This window comes from Mesoplodon bidens (assembly GCF_964165515.1).
Source record: "Mesoplodon bidens genome assembly, chromosome: 6".
Taxonomy (NCBI): domain Eukaryota; kingdom Metazoa; phylum Chordata; class Mammalia; order Artiodactyla; family Ziphiidae; genus Mesoplodon; species Mesoplodon bidens.
This window is the reverse complement of record NC_138162.1, coordinates 88,242,442-88,257,522: the sequence shown is the minus strand read 5'-3', so window position 1 is coordinate 88,257,522 and position 15,081 is coordinate 88,242,442. Positions and strand designations below refer to the sequence as shown.

General features: G+C 43.3%; 1 protein-coding gene across 7 annotated transcripts in view; it reads right to left on the bottom strand.

The window, feature by feature from the left end:
• Nucleotides 1–15,081, bottom strand: part of TLE4 (TLE family member 4, transcriptional corepressor) — a 153,284-nt gene that overhangs the window by 27,353 nt on the left and 110,850 nt on the right. For all 7 annotated transcript variants that reach the window (XM_081236472.1, XM_081236473.1, XM_081236476.1 and 4 more), the window contains one exon: nt 249–368. In XM_081236472.1, coding sequence (XP_081092598.1) covers nt 249–368 — 120 coding nt within the window. The remainder of the gene's footprint in view (nt 1–248; nt 369–15,081) is intronic.

The following is a 15,081-nucleotide window of genomic DNA, read 5'->3' as shown; positions in this document are numbered from 1 at the left end:
AGTCTTCTATCGGTTGCAGGATAAAGGACTGTTTTGCGGCTCACAGACACATGTGCACTCACTTGCAAACACACAGACCTTCAGCCAGCCACTTGAGACACAGTTAGAACTGCAATAATTATTTTTCTCTCCTAGGATGTTGTTATCTTGTGTTCTAGTTTTGGTTGGTAATAGTAAGAGGGTAAAAAGGCCGCTGATTAAAAAGCAAGGTAAACTGCCTCCCCCAAAGCAAAGGTGAGTGAACCTACATAACGAGCTGCGATCTCCTTTTCTTCAGTTTTCTGCTTTTTGCTATCAGAGGAGTAGTCTGTGGAGTTTCTGTGCTTCTCAGCACCTCGGAAACTGGCTGATGGGGATACCGAAGAGCTCTGGAATTAGAAAGGGAAGTGGGATTGAGAGATGATCAGCCATTCAACAATGTCATTTTCTTTTTTTGTTTTTTTTTTTTTGCAGTACACGGGCCTCTCACTGTCGTGGCCTCTCCCGTTGCGGAGCCCAGGCTCCGGACGCGCAGGCTCAGCGGCCATGGCTCACGCGCCCAGCCGCTCCGCGGCATGTGGGATCTTCCCGGACCGGGGCACGAACCCGCGTCCCCTGCGTCGGCAGGCAGACTCTCAACCACTGCGCCACCAGTAAAGCCCAACAATGTCATTTTTTTAATCACTTGAGACTATCTCCTTTTCATTCTTCAGTACACACTCACAGAGCTGTTAAGAGGAGACAGGAGAGAGAGGAGGAGGTGAAAGGAAGATGAGAACAAAGGTATAGAGAAAAAAGAAAAGGGGAAAAAGGAAAGAACAAGACAGAAGAAGGAGAGATGGGACAGAGGGATCAGAGGAATAAAAAGAGGAGGCAGGGAGCAGGTTAAACGCAAAGGGCAAAGGGGGTTTGGTCTGAAGGAGAAGTTTATATTTTATCGAGAGAGGAAGCAGATACAAGAGAAAGAGGAGAAAGAAAAGGCAGCCCCCCGCCCACCCTTAAGTTGCCAGCCGATGAGAAGCCAGTATTTCAAGCCTCTATAGAGAAACTGAATAAATTAGAGTCCACCTTGAGAGATAATTACTAATTCTTCAGTGAAAAAAGAGAGGCACTCCTTGGGGATTTAAGCACCCAAGTATGGTGACACAAAGGTCATACTTACAGAATTTTGCTTTAGTCCCGCAACTTAAGGGCCTGGGAGATGCAGAGTGGCAGGTAAAACAACAACAACATGACAACAACAAAACCACACCTACAAAAATGCACTTTATTATTTTTCTGACTCCTAGAGTTTCCATGATCTGCTCTTTTCTTTAACCTCTGGAAATCCAGGAACCCCATTAGGACCAGGGAATAGAAAGATGGTCCCCCCCTCTTGGAATCACAGTTGGGGGTGATCTGTTTGGGCTCAGGCCATGTCTGTCATCTCTGCTCTTCCAAAGAGCTCTCAGCTGGAGGAGTACCACACACAGAAAACAAACACCAGCGACAGAGAAATTCTCTGAAGCACAGAGAATGAGTCTGCCATGGAGGTCAGGTGGTTACTGGGCACACTGAGGTGATATGACAGCTTGAAACCATAGATGAAGAAGAGAGCAAACTGATGGAAACTGTCCCTAACTTCAAGGATTGGCTAGTGACTCAGTTCCACACTGGACTAAAGGGGAGGTATACAGAGAGGGTGCAGGGCTGACCTGTTGAGGGTGAACTGAAGGCCCGAAGAGCCAAGTTCTTCAGGGTGGGCTCTGGGGCAGCACTCTCGAGTACTAGAGTAACCCAGGTGGGGTGGGAAAGGGCTGACCTTGGAGGGCAGAGGCAAGGCAACTTGGAGATATGGCGGAAAAGTTCTAGGAAGGACAAAGAATCACCACCAGAATCTCTGCCTGGCATCCAAATCAATTCAGGAAACTGTTCAGTAAAGCTTTTCCTCATTTATAACTTTACTCGTCTTATATAAAATGTACTCCTTGTACTTTTTTTTCTTTACCTTATTAGTCTGTTAGCAATAATTAACAGTCTTCTTTCCACCCATGTTGGTATAGCTACCAAAAGATCACCCCCTAGTGGTCAGCTGTGGTGATGGCAACTCCTCCACTAGCTCCAAAGGCAGGGGTGCAGGGTGGGAGTTTGGAGGAGGAGGAAGACTGAGAAGGATCAGTGAGTCCCCCCACTGATAGAGGCTGAAAAACCACAAACCCTTCCTTCCTGTATCAGTCCCTTAAATGTAGGCACCAAGCCCTCTAACCATCCCTACTCAAACATACACTCTGATGTTTGATGGCAGAAAAGATGGCAGGCATTATTCATTAAGGCTGAAGACTGAAGCAAAGCACTAGAAGCCAAACAATTTTAAAAAGTGGATTGACTGCTTCTTGACTTTCATATATGTCCGCTGAGTTCCAATCCTCATTCCCAAGCCATACGACTTGATTCAATGCTTCTGCTTTGCTTTCCTACCATGACCCAATGCAATCAGGTTTTTACAACCATTACCTCTTTGAAATCATGCACACAAACACCATCTGTGAGCTACTACCTAACATATTTAATGCCAGAGCCTGTATCTAGTTTCTCCCCTCTCCAGTCTATCCTCCACATTTCTGGGATTCATTTCCCAGAGATTCTCACCCTTCCTTAAAAATGACAAATGGTGTCCCATCGTCCATAGGAAAAAAAGACCAAACTTCTGAGTACAGCTGTTTTCGAAAGCCCTCCACTCCCTGCCCCAATCCAGGGCCTGGGCCTTGTCTCAGAGCTCTGGGCTTGTTGCTCCCTGGTGCACCATCTATTTTCATTGCATTGGCAGCCTTTTCTCCTGGCTTTCAAGAATGCCCTTTCCCTCAGTATCTTCCTTTTGAAATCCTCCCTCACCATTCTTAAGAACCAGCTCTAAACGTCACTGTTCAAAGCTCTCTGACACTGTCAGGCAGAATTAATCACTCTTTGTTCCCTTAACATTTTGTTCACCCAATGAGTGGAGCACTCCCCATCAACTGATAGCTGTTTGTTTACAATTACAAGGTGCTTCCCACTCCAGGCTGTGGGTTCCTGGGGCCGGGGGCACCCACCCAGCACAGTGAGTGACATAGAACTGCCAATAATTTTTTTCAAGCTTAAATGACTGAACAACCCCTCGGGCACTCCTCAATCTTTACAAAATTCATGTGATACATTCCTTTTCAGAGGGCCTCTTGGCCAAACAAATCCACAGGAAACCATTCACTAGAGTAGGATCTGAGGCGTGGCATTCCTTGGATCTGGCAACTTGGCAGCTCTGCCCCGTTCTTCACCTTAATCCTCCACCTACTTCCACATGCCTTCATTCCTACTACTGTGATATTTTACAAAAAGAAGAAAAACTGTGTGTACATGTGTATGATTACTGATACTACACACTTAACGTTATTTTCACTCTGTCAAAAAGGAAAACTGATTTTTTAACATCTTTATTAGAGTATAATATTGCTTTACAATGTTGTGTTAGTTTCTGCTGTATAACAAAGTGAATCAGCTATACATATACATACATCCCCATATCCCCTCCCTCTTGCGTCTCCCTCCCCCACCCCTCTAGGTGGTCACAAAGCACCGAGCTGATCTCCCTGTGCTGCTATGCAGCTGCTTCCCGCTAGCTATTTTACATTTGGTAGTGTGTATATGTCAACAGGGAAGGGTAAGCTGGGACGAAATCAGGAAAACTGATTTTTAAACGATGACAAAATACTTTCTTAAAACTTAATACTGAATGATAATGCTTATTAATTGGCACGCATGTACAAAGAGCATTTTTTTTTTTTAAGCTGGCTGTTTCAGGCACTTTGGACAGTATTTTATTTGTGAATTTTACTGCAGAACAGAGTTGCATGTTGGAGTTTCCTGGTAGAATGATTAAGTAGTTAATTATCGCTAGCATTTAAAGGTTAAGCTGCACAATAGGCACTGGGGCAATCAGCAATGTTCTAATAACATAATTGCTCTAGAATCAAATTGGACTTGGCACGGACTCTCATCATGAATCTTACAAGTCCACCATTCTGCCACTGGAAGGCCATTTGGATCTTTGCTAGACATGTAAACAGTAGGAATTAAATACTGATAAAGACAAAGTCACGCTTTTGCAAGAAAAGCTTATTTTTATTTCTCTATTGTTATTTTAAAAGCTTACCTAGGTTAGATATTTCCCTAACTTATTACATAAGAAACTTACTGGAGCTGCATTATTACTCCTTAGAAATCTACAAACTTAGAAACATTAAACATAAATCTTTCTTATTACAGTTTGATCATGTGAATATACTAGCAAATTGGTTATGAAAGAAGAGTCACAATCAGAAAGTGGTGGCCGATGTGGAAAGGGCAAAACACCTTAAATGTGAAATGTTAGTAAAAACCTCTCAAAAATAAAGTAATAACCTAGAATTTAAAAAAATTATGTATTTTTAAAAAATAAACACATATTGGGATATTGAAAAAACAAGGTAGATGTCTAATAAAAGATAAATAGGAGGGGAAACAGAGCGAAATGAATCTTATATGGAAATCCTAATTGCTTTGGTAATAAAAGATAAGCTTTAAAGTCAGTTAATTCCTAACCTTATAAATCATGTTATCTCAAAATGAGAAAAATTCTAGATCCTAGTTTGAAATCCAACCTGGACTTTACTAAGGCTACTGATAAAGTCAGCTGCAAAACTGCGACTCTAACAGTAATTCATTCAGTACAGGAATTGGTTCGGGTCAGGGACACTCAGGGGGAGTTTGTTTATGGTGGTGGAGGTGGGGAGGATGGAGAAGGCAGGCTTAAAGCCCTGTAAGACCCTTTACTGATGTCACACCCAAAGCCCTCCAGCAATCTAAACGGGTGACCCCACCGTCCCCTTTGCTGTGACTCCTCTGCCACCTCAAGATCAAAGATGACCAGGTATGAGAAAGAGCTCCATAAAGCATTCTCCCGCCCCAAAAGAGGCAGTGAGTGCTGTTACAATCAGCTAATTATAATAACAGGTAGCACAGACTGTACTAGCAGGCAAGAGCATCTCTCTGGAGTCCAGACTGCCTGGGTTAAAAATCTTCCACTTAATATCCCTGTAGCCTTGAGGATGTTGCTCAGTCTCAATCAGTCTAGAGTCTGGAGTCAACAGCACCCCACCCACTCCGTCAACCAGGCTGCTCTGAGGGCTAAGTGAAAGAAGTCACATAAAGTAGAAGGCACAGCCCTTGGTAAATAACTGAGCCCCAGCAATAGCAACTCAGCACTGTGACTGTATGCTGCACACTATTTACTTACGGAGCTAGTGTGGATCTTCTATTTTAAGCCTCACCTAAGGACTATTCTAGGTGTTTGGGTAGCACTGTCCCTCAGCATAGATATGCAGATAATCCATAATAATGGTTCCAACAGGCTGCTATTACCAAAACACATCTCCTTTCAACAATTACAATAAGGTTTTGGTTCAATACTGCAGGCAAGACTATAAATACCACCTCCACGCTGGACTTTCTAATTTGATTTCAAATGCACATCAAACTAACTCTGCTTTCCACTGGCATAGGTGCAGTGCTCAGATGTCCCTGCCCACTTACAAGATCCCAACCGGCAAGAATATGCTATAAAGGTCGAGTGGACAACCATGATCAAGAACTCTAAAACTCATTGCTCATCAGCTGCGGCCTTCAGACACCCCATCTACCTGGCACCAAAGGGTAAATCCATTTTCAAACAGATAAAGAGGGTAATGACAGGGCAGAGGGCACCACGAAAATCTGGCCAGGGTGACTGCAAGTTCCGGATTGTCCCCACTTTACACCTGTTGTCCAGGTCTCTTCATTCTCAAAACCAGCCCACTTTAGAAGATGAATATACTGCTACTCTTAACTGTAGTTCTTTCAGTACAGGAATTAGTTTGGGTCAGGGACAGTTCAGGGGGAGTTTGTTTATGGCCGTTGGGGCAGGCCCAAGAGCCCTGTAGACTCTTTTATTGATGCCATAATCAAAGTCCTCAATCATCATTTCCTCTGCGAAAGAGTGGTATCTAGAAGAGAAATGGATATTGGTGATTTTCTTGAATACAGAAAGGCCAAGGTACTGCTGGAGATCAGCCAGGGACACAGCCCACTCCTCCTTCCAAGCAGAGGGCCTTCAGGAGGAGCCCTAGCATCCTGAGTCACCCGGACTCAATTACAGTCATTAGTCCTCAGGGCATTTCACGGTTGTAAAACACTTTCAACACGTTCTGAAGGAAAGGTAATACTGTGAATAAACTTCTATACGAAACTAAACATACCATATCCCAGAGCATTTCTGATTAAGGTTTTATTGTATAGCATTACATAAAATGTTTAAATTCCTGTTCACAGAGCTCTTTTTATAATAAAGCATTTTAACATTTATTATCTCATTTATAAGGAAATAACCAGGAGAGATGGAGAAAATAATCCTCAACTGGGGAAAATTAAGTATAAAAACTTTAAAATGAAAATTATTTGGTCAAAATGCACACGTCTTACATACTGACTCATAACACATGCAAATTTATGTAAATTAGCTTAAAATTTATAGCATGCTGGTGGTGAAAAGCCTGAATATGGTAGGGCTCTGAGCCAGTCACCAGTTGTCAGTTTACTGCTCATTACAGTAAGACTTTTTTTTTTTAAATAACCTGCTTGATTAAGGAAGTCATTAAAAACACAATCTGTATATAATCCTCACAGAACTTGCTTTTTTCAAATTAACATAAATCAAAATTCACCTTCAAAAATGACTGGGACTTTCTGAAGACCTGCCCTTGATAAAACAATATTTAATATAATCTCCATATAAAGTAATGAGTCTGTTCTTAATAAATGTTTCACCTTCTATAACATTTTGTGAACAACATGTTCTTTAAAATGGTCTGTTGTCGTCTTTGTCTTACTGCTTCTCTCTGGGTAAGAAAAACTCAGTTCAAGATAAATTTCTTTTGCAGATAGTAATCAAAATTCTATCAAACCAGAGGAAGGATTAAGGAGAGAGGAAGTATCTACAACGGTCATGCTATGGGTACCCGAGTCAAACAGCTATGGGTTCAAGACCAGTCTGTACCATCTGCTGTGTGACCTTGGACAAGTTAATGAACCTCTCCAAGCTTCCATTTCTCCAGTGGGTATCGAGGACAACAGGAGTACTTCTTTAGAAGGTGGCTGTGAGGATTAGAGGAGAGTGCGTGTTGTGAAGAACAGTCTGGAGCGTCATGAAGAGCTATACCTCTTTGGCTAATGTGGAAAACACGACATAATCTCAGTCCACTTATACGGATAAGTACCCACTAAGTATACAAAGATGAATGAAATACATTCCTTGCCCTCCAGTAGGGCTCCATGAGTTAAATATACTTAGAATACACAAAAGTCCTACATATTTTTTTCCTTCATGCAGTATCTACAGCACTTCAATATTTAGTCATTCATGTTTTGCTTCCAAGGCTTCAGTGCTATCTATTACTTGGTCAGGAAAAAAATGCCATAATAATTTATCAGGTATCAATAAAATTGATTTTAAATTAGAACATTATCTTAATGTCCTCTTGAGGTTTCTTGACTGTTACTTCCTCTTCCTGGAATAAAGCTGTTGGCTCCACTCCAGAAATTTCATTAAATACAGCTCCTTTAGCTGGCAAGCTAAGCTGCTGGAGCATGATGCTTGACACTAAAGGTACAGGTTTGCTTCTTATATAGGCACCTGAGCTTCCTCTCTTGACAGCCACTGTCTGCATGTGGTCCAAAGTGTGGGTCACATGAGGGACCAACTGGGGGGATGAGGGGGCCAAGTACATCCCATGACCACTGATGGAGACAGCCCAAAGCACAGGCTGAATTAATCAAGTAGCCTCACTCCTGATCATCAGAGATGACACGGTATGAACAGTCTCCCAGAAACTGTAATAAAAGTTACCAAGTGCACACAACTGTTGCACAGAAGTCACATCCTTTAAACTGTCTAATCACCCCAAAGTCACTTCATGCCCTTCAGTCCAATGAATGTCCTCAAAAGTTTGCAAGACCTAACATTCCTATGTGCATTTGTCCTCCACCCAGAATTTCCTTCCCCTCATTTCTACAGATTCTATAAATCTTATATGCAGACACTATGTAAATTATAGTCACATGCACCGGCCACCTTCTTCTGAGATTTTTTTTTTCAGTATAGTACCTATAAAATATATCCTAAATCATTCATTCTCCTAATGCCTTATAATCAATGTTACTAAGACTTACTGACACATCAGATGTGGTACACTGAGGCTGACTGCCCTAAAAACAAATGGGGGTGAAGCGGCTGGCAAAATTTTCCTTCCTGCATTTTCTGGGAAGGGTGAATTGGCTTTAGACTCATTCTTGTACCGTGATCTGTTCTTGAATCAAAATATCAACATACTTCTAACAGCTGCTTGGAAAGAAGCTGAAGTAGGTGCTCAGAGAAAAAAGTGACTCAGCTTTAAGACTTGGCAGGCTGTATCTTAACGGACCAGAACCCTCATTTTAGTAACTATTAAAATTTATTGGAAAAGAAAATCTTTTCGTGTTGCTTTTTTTCCCAGTAAACTGTTTTAATCTATTTGAAACGCTAAACATTTTTTCCCCAAGAGTGTTAACTCCACAGAGCCTCATATATATTCTTATGCATTATGTATGCAAGTACACTCTATACAATATCAAAGGGTAATTCAGCAGGAACAGAGAAGGAAACAACAGTGTACCAATTTAAAGGTAGGCTTCCTAACAGTTTTAATGTCGCTAATCAGAAGTGCAAACTCTAGGTCTTCTTCATACCACCTCAAAAGGGCAAAACAGTTTTCAGTGTTCACTTAGCCAATTTGGTTACTGTCATTCATTAAAATATCAAAGTGAATTGTATTCTAGAACAGAACTGACAAACTGAAATATAATGTGAGCCATATATGTACTTAAAATTTTTCTAGTAGCCAAGATTTTTACAAAATTTAAAGGAAACAGGTAAAGTGAATTTAAATTGTATATTAATTTAACCCAGTGTATCAAAAAGTATAGTGTCAATGTATAAACAATATCAAAATTATTAATGAAACATTTTATTTTTTTTCATTTTTATTTTTAAGTACCGAGTCTTTAAAATCTGGTTTGCAGTTTACACTTACAGCACGTCTCAATTTGGCCTGGCTACATTTCTGGTGCTCAATAACCACATGTGGTGTCTGGCCACCATATTAGATGACACAGGTCTAAAATTTCTTGAAGTCACGATAGGAATCAACAGGAATTAACACAAGCATCTGACACTTTACAGACACTGTCTACCTTCTCTAACCCAGTTGCAAGTCTCTTTCTCAGAGTGCTGGACACCCCCTACTCTTTCATCCCTCAGTGCAGGCTTCTGCCAAGAACGCCTTTCCCTAGCCTCTGAGCTGCCAGCATCTTTTCACCTTTTATTCCTCAACTGCTTAAGTGCCACCTTCCCAGAAAGATCTTGTCGGTGATGCTATCCGAGGTGACCCCTCCCGGAAATCCCTCCCATAGTCCCCTGTTTCCTTCCTTCCTAGCATTTCTATCACGGCTACTATTCTGATTCTTTGCTAGTCTCTTCTACTTGACTAGAAATTCTACGAAGACTTGGGTCTGCTGTCTCAGTTAAGGGTTGCTGTATAAATGAATGAATACAAAACTTGATCTGCTCATGTATCAACACTCGTGTATACGCCTTACGTGTTCCCATAACGTTTTTACTATCTAGAGAGTAGAGATTATACACTCCTAAAGGGCGTATGCCCTTGGGCTAAGTAGTTCTTTGTGTTCTCAGCCCTCCAGATGATGACCACCATGGTCAGAAGAACAGCTGGAGTTGGGGGTGGGAGGCCTGGTGCAGGCACATCCAAAGGACGGAGGGAGGGGGGCAGCCCTCAGAAGCGGTAATTTGGAAAGTGATGTAGTGACAAGACAATTTTCAGGACAATGTTAAAAAGACAGCAAGAGGGGGCTTCTCTGGTGGCGCAGTGGTTGAGAGTCCACCTGCCGATGCAGGGGACACGGGTTCGTGTCCCGGTCTGGGAGGGTCCCACATGCCGTGGAGCGGCTGGGCCCGTGAGCCATGGCCGCTGAGCCTGCGCGTCCCGAGCCTGTGCTCCGCAACGGGAGAGGCCACAGCGGTGAGAGGCCCGCGTACCGCAAAAAAAAAAAAAAAAAAAAGACAGCAAGAGGAAGCAGAGTAAAAAATACAACGGAAACAAAAATCACAATGGTGCCAGGCAGAGAATATGGTCAAAGGTGGTGCCTTTTCCCTGTTTGCTCCCCAACCAATCAAGGGCACAGGCCCCCTCCCCCAAGGTCAGCACCAGGCTTGACCTCTGGGTGGGCAAGCAAGAAATATTTGTTGTTGTAAATGTATCAAGGCCGCCAATTTTTCTTATTCTAAAAGAGATACATCTTCAGCATAAGGGAGACGTTTTTCAACTGGCTCCCCTCTTCCTCGGCTCTCATCGTGTACTCAGCAGCTGTCTGCAGCCAGGGAGAAACAAATCTTAACTCAAGTCTGACCACTGAAATGGCAGGACCTAAATGAACCCTGCCTCACAGACCCACCAGTGAAGAATGCAGGCGTCAGCAGTTCTTTCTGCGGCCACTCATTCAGAGAACAGTGATCCCTGGGGATCTCCTTGAAATGTTTATCTCCCAAGGAGGTTATGGTCAAGGAAAAAAATCCTTAGCACTCCCATTTTTTTTTTTTTTTCCCCCGGAGAGGAAGTCACCACACACAGGTGATGAAAGAAAAAGCCAAATATAGGGCAGACAGATAGCATACTTGTTTTTTTAAAAAAGAGCTTTACCATTGGTTGATTTTTCTTTTCTTTTTTTTTTTTTTTTTTTTGCGGTACGCGGGCCTCTCACCGCTGTGGCCTCTCCCGTTGCGGAGCACAGGCTCCGGACGCGCAGGCTCAGCGGCCACGGCTCACAGGCCCAGCCACTCCGCGGCATGTGGGATCTTCCCGGACCGGGGCACGAACCCGTGTCCCCTGCATCGGCAGGTGGACTCTCAACCTCTACGCCACCAGGGAAGCCCCACTGGTTGATTTTTAAATCAAAGATGACTATCTCGAGTTTTATGTAAATTTTTAGTACATAAAGCAACGTAAAGCATATTAGTATCAGTCAGTTTAAGAAAGTGACTTCAGTATACTGAGGACTAAAAACAAATGAGACACAGATACTCAGAGACACAATTTCAAATCTGTCCAAAGAAGTGATTTCAAGCAGCAGCTTTTATTTGACAACTAGGTCTAAAGATGCAAGGGTTGATCAAATATGTAAAATACTGGAAGAACAAGCATGAGTTAAGCTGAGACTACTCCAGGCTAAACAGGAAAACGGCATTCCACTCACTGGGGCTGAGATGTTGAAAGGGGGTTCAGGTCACAGTCTAATCCCACCCTGTCCCCCATCTCAAATGATCAGAGGTCAGGGACCTAAATTACAAGGCAACTACAGAAAAGGTCGCAGAGCTCTGCTTGCCGCCCCTGACAACTGTGAGTGCTGCCCTGCACTCTGCTCCTGCCGACCTTGCTTCCCTCCTGTCCTCCTCCTCCCTGACCACCCAGCCCTGCCCCACCAGCAGTATCTCCATCAATACTGTCTTCCCCGTCACACTACGGGCTAAAGAGGTTGTTGACCCTTATTCTAACATGTCCTTTTAGGTTAATTACTTTTGTATACTCGGTGTACCCAGTGACATTTAATCACTACAGCGCTACTTGGGTAAACAGAACTGAATAGAGCCAACTGCAATTTGGCATCGAGCTAAATGCTGTGGTAATAGCAGCATGCTGAATACCAGAAGAAAATATTCTCCCTCATCACCCTGAGAAATGAGGGGAATACCATTCCATCAAGCACTATTGTATTAAAAAGGAAGAACCCTAGAGCTCAGTAGTATGCTTTTGCTATTTAATACTAGATGTGACTTGAAAGAATCCTGCACTTCGCGATGTAAGGACACTACAGAAAAGTTTTTGTTGAATGAATGAATGAAGATCAAAATAACTCAAAGCGTAGGTACGACTTTTGTGGTATGAGTGTCTCCCCTCTGACAGCCTCTCTCTTCACAAGTGTACACACACAAGCACACAAAGTCCATCTCGGGACAGTCCTCTGCTAACAGCCAGCACTCTATCATCCTGCTAGTCTTTTGGTTTGTAAGCATCCAGGGCACAGGAATCTAGATGCAGAAGATCCCACAATCTAGTGTGTACAAGAAAGCATCCAGGAGCAGGGGATTAATCAAAGGTCACGGCACAGACCTCTGAGCCACTGAGAAGCTTTGCTCAAACACACAGCCATGAGCCTCCTTCCAGTGGGAAGGGACAGTGGGGCAGAGCCAGCCAGACCCCACTGGAAGCAGAAGTGCTTTCAACACCAGCTGGTGGAATGAGGCTTTACTCCTGTCAGAAGGGCTAAACAAAGACTTCGCAAGCAGGGCTTGGTGTTGCGACTCCGTTGCAATCCTATGACTTGAGCTGATTGGCTACTCTGTGTTGGCTGTTCTAGATACTGGGGACACGAGGGGAATAAGGCACCGTTTTGCAGTGCAGTGGAGTGTGGAGGGAAGGGGTAGGGGGATGAACTCATCACAAGGCTGCACAGTGACAGTGCTCTGCTACCAAGTCTCAGCTCCAGCACACACATATCCAACACACGTGTGCTTCCAGCACCTTAACCGCTCCAGGTCTCAATTTTCATGCCTGGAAAACGGCGACAAGGATATCTGTCCCACAGGATTGTAACAGAGATTAGATGAGCTAACTAGGAGAAGTGGCAGCTATATACTGCCCTTTCTTTCACACTTATTTCTGGAATCTGCCCTAGAGGGCGAAGGCCAAGCCTTTATCAGCAACCCAATCCAGGCAAGTCTCCTCTTGCCTTCCTTTGAAAGAGGGTCATGGGCAGTTAGTTTCTCAAGCCTCAGATTCTGGGGAAAAGCCACCCTATTTGTCCGGATTCAAACATTTCAGACAGCCCATTCTCCAGTCTGGGCACCTACCTGCCCCCTTGGCTTGGTGCCCTCTTCAGACGTTCTACTCTTTTTCCTTATTTGTAGAATTCATGCCAAAGGTGTCAGCATGGCCTTGAGTCAGGGTAACAGAGTGAAGACTAGACTTGCACAGCAACTTCACTGGAACGTCACAAACGACTCTACAGTGAGTGAGGTGTGAGGACTAACGGGGTGGTGGGAACACAACACAAACCCCCCAGTTAATAACAGAATACCATCAGCTACTGACTCGAGTACCAACTAGGTGCCAGGTACTCTGCTGGGCCCTACGGCAGTGACTTGGATCACAACAGAAAGTGAGGATGAGGACCCTATCCTCAGAGAGCACTCTTTCCAAGTAAGGGACATAAAATAAAGTAAATTAAGTTATTATTAAGAAATTAATAAATCAATCATATAATAAGTGCAAATGGCAACATGCTACGAAGGAGATAAACTGGATGTTAAGACTAATGACAGGGTGCTCAGGGACAGACTCTTCAAAGAGAGGACACTCAGGCCGACATGGGAACTGGAGCCCACCACGTGAACAGCCAGGAGAACACTGCTGCAGACAAAGAGAAGAGCACATGTACAGGCCCGGAGAAGGAACAGAAGGGCTGGGTGTCTGCTGGAGAGGGAGCACGTGAAGGGGCCATGCTGGGAGGAGGGAGGGCCAGGCTGTGCGGGCCCAGCAGGCCATGGTGAAGTCTGTGTTTTATTCTAAGTGCCCTTGAAGGGGAGTAATGAGATGGCACACACGTTCTAAAAATTGTTCAGGAGATCCTTGAAAAGTTCTATGTTAGAGGGGGTCAGAGTCAGAGTTAAGACTTTTAAAAGCACTTAAGAGCAGAGAAGATTATGTTGCCTACTTCCACCCTTGGTAATTAAAAATGAAAACAATACTAAATGTACAATATAAACCTTACACGAATGCTAAATTTAAAAGAGCAAAATTCTGAATCAGATCATCAAAGCTGAGCTTTCATCATTTTTGGTGTCTTTGTTTTACTAGTGTTTTTAGTATGGGCTTAAGTGAGCCTGCCAACTAACAGAGCTTTGGAGGGTAAAACAGTGGTCCAGGGGGAGATGCTGGTGGCTCGGACTGGAGGGAGTGCTGGAGAAGGGAAAGAGGATGGATTTCAGAGAGATGTACAGGTATAACCCAGTGTCTTACTTCATATTAACATATATGTGTGTATATGTGTGTCTGTGCATGCACATGCAAATAAGGATGCATGTATTCCTGAGTGTATGTAGGTACAGATGCATGTATATAATTAGAATGGAATCAAGTTTGTCAACATACTGGTGTCGTCTTTATGCATCTGCAATCTGATCTAAGTTTGTCCTGGAAAAAGAAAGGTGTAAGTCTTAGGTATCCCACAAGAATGCTCCTAACCTTAAGGGGGCTCATGGGACCGCGTGGCGCATGTGAACAGCATCTTCCAGACTTATCACGGAATGCGGGGGGAGGAGAGGGTTGGAAACAACTAATCTCATCAACCAGAACTAAATTCCTATAAGGTGGCATATCAGATATTTAAGACAGATGCTAAAGAATAAATGCTGAACAGAATCCAACAGCACATTAAGAGGATCACACACCATGATCAAGTGGGGTTTATCCCAGGAATGCAAGGATTCTTCAATATACGCAAATCAATCAATGTGATACACCATATTAACAAACTGAAGGAGAAAAACCATATGGCCATCTCAGTAGATGCAGAGAAAGCTTTCGACAAAATTCAACACCCATTTATGATAAAAAACCCTCCAGAAAGTAGGCATAGAGGGAACTTTCCTCAACATAATAAAGGCCATATATGACAAACTCACAGCCAACATCGTCCTCAATGGTGAAAAACTGAAACCATTTCCACTAAGATCAGGAACAAGACAAGGCTGCCCACTCTCACCACTCTTATTCAACATAATTTTGGAAGTTTTAGCCACAGCAGTCAGAGAAGAAAAGGAAATAAAAGGAATCCAAATTGGAAAAGAAGAAGTAAAGCTGTCACTGTTTGCAGATGACATGATACTATACATAGAGAATCCTAAAGATG